Genomic DNA, 4776 nt, shown 5'->3' with positions numbered 1-4776 from the left:
TGCGGACGCATACCAAAGGACGGAGGGGAGCGGTCATAAGCACATGTCAGTCAAAGAAAGATCGACAATTTCATGAGCATTCCCGGACAAGTCGACCAGAGGAAGTTTGATCGGCTTCTTCAAAACCTGATGCTACCTCTGCATTTTGTTGACGACGAACCGTTCCAGGACTTCGTGAAAGGTAATAATCTCTTGACTTTCTGTGACTGCGACGTTGCGAATATTTCCTTTGTAGTTAGTGTATATCTAGATGCCTTGTGTTCTGCCGTCTTAGGAGTGTGCCCAACAGCCACGGTGATGTCACGAAGGACTCTTGCTCGGAAAATTGATGAGGATTTCGAGAGGAAGCTTTCCAGCATTCGGTCCACCCTACAGTCTGTAGCCTATGTGTGCACCACCGCAGACGTCTGGTCAACCAGAACAAGGAGTTTTATGGGCACTACAGCTCACTGGGTGAGGTGCCTTTATTATTCTATTATACAATATATGTCAACGTGTTCATAGCGTGCGTGATCTCGTGTTCGTCATTTCTTTTATATCATTCTAAATGCACCGCATGATCGCTGTTCTCATGAAAAACCTTTACGCAGCTGCTCAGTCGGCTTATGAGATTATTTGACTATAAACTTGTAATTCAAGAAAACTTAAACTATACAATTTACTTTTGTCCGAATGCCTTTCAGATATATTTTCAAAGCCCTCCTTGTCTGAAAGGTTTATTTTGCGACATTCCTTTATAACCGTTCATTTCACAAGTCTACTTGTATTTGTGAGTTTTAAAGTAAATTTATTTGCGTATTTTCAGATCGCACCTGACACGCTTAACCGAGTGTCAGCTGCATTAGCCTGGAAGCGGTTCGAAGGAACCCATTCACATGACCGCGTCGCCGACATGCTTGTGGATGTTTACACGGAGTTTGACCTGGACACACAGAAGGTCGTCGGCACCGTAACCGACAATGGAAGTAACTTTGTGAAGGCATTTAAAGAATTCGGCATTGATAGCCAGAGTGAAGGTGAGTCCGCATTAACATCTGGCATCAATTTCACATATTTCAATTTAACTTTTTATTGTTTAATATTTAAATAATACAGTTGTCATTCAACTCCCTCAGGCACTACACGTATAAACTAGTCGTTGAGTTACATCAAATGTCGCTTACGCCTTCCTGTCCTATACACCAACTCATGTTTACAAACAAACCGGAGCGCCCCTAGCGGACGCCACCGGCGCCGCGCATGCGCGGTGGATGGTGGGCAAGAAGCCCGCCGTCGCCCATAAACAAACCATTGAATTGCGTTGTTGTCGGCGTCGGTGGGAGTCCCCGTGCTCTTTTTCGCGTTGGAATTGTTGATTTTACGTCCTCCTAACAATGTCTGACTACTTGAGCGGCTTCAGCAAAACTATCGAGGCAAAACTTTGCGTGAATAATGTGACGTGCGGCGATTCATTTCACGTGGACGCCGCAGAATGGGCGCTAAAGCCTGACTCCCACGATGAGATTCCGCTCGCTATTTTCAGTCGCGACGTCGCTCGGACTGCAAAAGCGTGGACCGTAGCTGAGATGGTGGATATCGATACTGAAAACCGCAAGTAGAATCGGGCATTACAAGTTGGTGATGGCCACTGGTAACAATGATCAACAACTTCTTGTATCTGTTTACACTTAGCCGACTTACCCCAACCAACCTTCAAAAGTGTTTTGAGGCCTGCACTTAGTTCTTATCGCAATTGCCGGGTCAACGTTTGGTTTACGGGCCGCTGTCGTTTGAACGAACTGACGACAAAAAGCAGCCAAGTTTGAAAGAGCAGACGACAGTTCGAACGCACGCGCAATGGAGTACGGGCAAGAAGCACCGCGTCCCGCGTCAACAAACCATTCGAATGTCACGTTGTCGGCGTCTGTGTGAGTCTGCATACTCTTTTTCGCGTTGGAATTGTCGATTCTACGTCGTCATCGCAATGTCTTACCACTTCAATCGCCTGAGCGAAATTATCAAGGCTCGTTACGCCGCTTAACTTTCCGTAAATAGTTTGACGTGCGGCGATTCATTCGCATGAACGCTGCAGAATGGACGCCAAAACCATGATGAAATTCTTGTACTATTTTCGGTCGCGACGTCGCTCGTGCTGCAAAAGTGTAAAAGGTAGCGGCGATGATCGACGTCGATACTGAAAATCGGAAGCGGGAACAGACCAAGCCTAACAAGTAGGCGATGGCCAACGGTACCAATAATTAACATCTTGTATCGACTGTTTACACCGAGCCTACTTAAGTCTTTTGAGGCCTTCAATTACTTCTTATTGCAATCACCGGGTCAAAGTTTGGTCTACGGGTCGCTTTTGTTTGAACGAGCAGACGACAAAAAGCAGACAAGTTTGAAAGAGCAGACGAAAGTTCGAACGATCAGGCGGCCGTGTGAATTTGAAGACGCACTGAATCCGTGAGTGGTCCGGACAACTTGGGGGTTTTCTCTCGTTCCTGTTGGAACAAAGCAAATACATCTGGCGACCACAAATTGTGGCCCGCACACGCAATCGTAGTTCGATAGCGTCTGGTTTGCCCTTTTCACGGCTGCTATCCACGTTCTCGGAAGAACGGAGGGTGCAGAAACACATGAAAACTGATCTTTAAACCTTTCCAGACTCTCTTGGTAAAGCCCCCATCGCAGCATTTTGACGAGAAGGCAGGTTTTTTGTCTCGTTTCTTCCGAAGGAACACAGGAATGCATGTCTGGCACGGCGACTTCTGCCCACCGCCCCAGACCGGAAGTGCGTCCGGCGCGCCACCACCGCGGCGTGACGTAGGAGAGTTGAGTTGGTGTATAACGGAGATGCAATGGATGACTTCTCTTTTTCTCGTGACGTTACCACGCCGTCGCTCCCGCATCATCTGAGGTGTGCTTGCCACACTCTCAGCCTCATCGTGACATGTGATGTTAAAAAAGCACTAAGCAAACCTCCATCTTGCAACCGTCTCCATGACAGCGTGATGTCGAAGTGCTCAGAGTACTGGAGCTCCTCCCATCACCCGAAATCCGGGGAAACAGTGGCTTCGGTTCTTGGGAGGCAGCTACCTACACCATGCGTGACCATGTGGAGCTCCCTTTACCACGCCCTGGTCGCACTTCTAGACAACAAAGCCCAGCTGAGGACACTCTCCAAGAAGCTCGACTTGACGACCTTCAGAGATGCTGAGCTCGAATTCTTGGAAGAGTATCGCGACATCATATATCCAATTGCCACAGGTAAGAAAGGTCCTCCTCTTTCCCTTCCATTCCTTTCGTGCTAGATATGTTTTAATGGGAGTCAGAACGGGATAATTATTGTAGACGACCTTGGCTTTGATGAGACCATTAGACATGCGTGTTTTGAGTTGAATTATAAAAATAATCCGCCATGCTATGTTATCTTTCTAGCAATCAATATTCTACAAAAAAGCACCAACGGCCACTATGGCGAGCTCCTCCCGACACTGACCACTGTCCAAAAGAAGCTCAACGCGATCCAGCCTAAAACCCGGACCAGCGCAGTAATCTTGGACAGCGTTCGTGAAGGCCTACATAAGCGGTTCGGAACCTTCTTAAGGATGGAAAACGAAGAGGCCCTCATCGCTACCTGCTCGCACCCGTTCTTCAAGTTGAGGTGGACATCGAAGGAAGATGGCAGGGCTTCGAACTTGGAGGACCTCCTGGTGCGTGCGGCTGAAACCTGTGGTTTCGTACCGGAGCCCTTGCCTGAGGAGGAGTCTTTCCCGGCACCCGAAGACTCGTTCTTTGAGTTCGATGTGCAGACCCCTCCACCGAGGACCCCACAGCACCATCTCCGGGCCGAAGTCTACAGATACCTAGAGGACCAAAGGCATGAGATGTGCATGCTCCACGACTTCCCGCCGTGAAAGCGGTTTTTCTTCGGTTCAATACGAACCTGTGTTCCTCGGCAGCAGTTGAGCGCCTATTCTCTTTTGCCAATATGACGCTGCGCCCGAATCGGCAACGCCTCACAGATGGGCTATTTGAGAAGCTCCTACTCCTCAAGTGTAACTGAATTTAGGACTGCCATGTTTTCCCTTTGTATCGCTTTAATGTTGCATGTTTTTATTTTGTATCGCTTGAATGTCAAATAAAAGACGAAGCAAGAATGATTTTCATTGCACTTCCCGACGAATTTGTTGTGTATGAAACGAGTTGGGCTCTCAAACAAAGGCAAAAAAATGTATTGCAGTATCAGTATTTCTGTATTTGTATTTCTGCCCTCCCTAAAATGTATTCCTGTATTTGTATTTCCAAAGACTTTTTGCCTCTTTTTAAAATGGATTTCCGATACGTATCGCGATACAATTTTGCAGATATATTTCAGTATCAGTATTTTAGCTACTATTTTCATGTATCCCAGTATTTGTATTTCGAAATACATTTTTGAGTATTTCTGCCCAACCCTGGACGACATAGACATTTTTGGTGCTCTCTTTGTGCCCGCGCTTGCCTTACCTTTGTGGGCAAGCTTAAAGGGCGCTTTCCGGCGTGTATTCTCAATCTGGTATACAGATGGATGATGCGATGAAGAATCTTTGTGCTTCCATGGCAGAACAGTCGGAGAAGCTTCTCTGTCCAGCAATCTGCGAGGAGTCCCTCCACATGTTCTGCTATGAACCCTGGGGCATTTACGCCTTTAAAAAGAGGCCTGCAAAACCCTCGTTTTAAAAGATCTGCAGCTGATAGGAAAGCACAGACACCGTGAAGCGGGTCATCATTCAGCTGTGTACAAAAAAAAAC

General features: G+C 47.2%; 1 protein-coding gene across 2 annotated transcripts; it reads left to right on the top strand.

Annotated features, from left to right (window-relative positions):
* The first annotated feature begins 803 nt into the window (after window positions 1-803).
* Window positions 804-4145, top strand: LOC115316839. Of its 2 annotated transcripts, XM_040212457.1 has the most exons (3): window positions 804-1016; window positions 3136-3249; window positions 3421-4145. In XM_040212457.1, the coding sequence occupies exons 1-3, from the start codon at window positions 893-895 to the stop codon at window positions 3897-3899; spliced, it is 717 nt and encodes a 238-aa protein (XP_040068391.1). In that variant the 5' UTR covers window positions 804-892; the 3' UTR covers window positions 3900-4145. The 2 variants fall into 2 exon arrangements, with proteins under 2 accessions (XP_040068391.1, XP_040068390.2); XM_040212456.2 differs by lacking the exon at window positions 804-1016 and having other exon boundaries at window positions 2950-3249.
* Window positions 4146-4776: the final 631 nt, after the last annotated feature.

This window comes from Ixodes scapularis, unplaced genomic scaffold, assembly GCF_016920785.2.
Source record: "Ixodes scapularis isolate PalLabHiFi unplaced genomic scaffold, ASM1692078v2 PGA_scaffold8__174_contigs__length_109621045, whole genome shotgun sequence".
Classification (NCBI taxonomy): Eukaryota; Metazoa; Arthropoda; class Arachnida; order Ixodida; family Ixodidae; genus Ixodes; species Ixodes scapularis.
The sequence above is the reverse complement of the archived record's forward strand: the minus strand, read 5'-3'. Positions and strand labels throughout refer to the sequence as shown.

Bases quoted from the DNA above. Each gene is read 5' to 3' on its own strand.
- LOC115316839 (XM_040212456.2), top strand. From the start codon at position 2,994: ATGTCGAAGTGCTCAGAGTACTGGAGCTCCTCCCATCACCCGAAATCC. The intron at 3,250-3,420 runs GTAAGAAAGGTC...TTATCTTTCTAG, and splicing joins CATATATCCAATTGCCACAG to CAATCAATATTCTACAAAAA.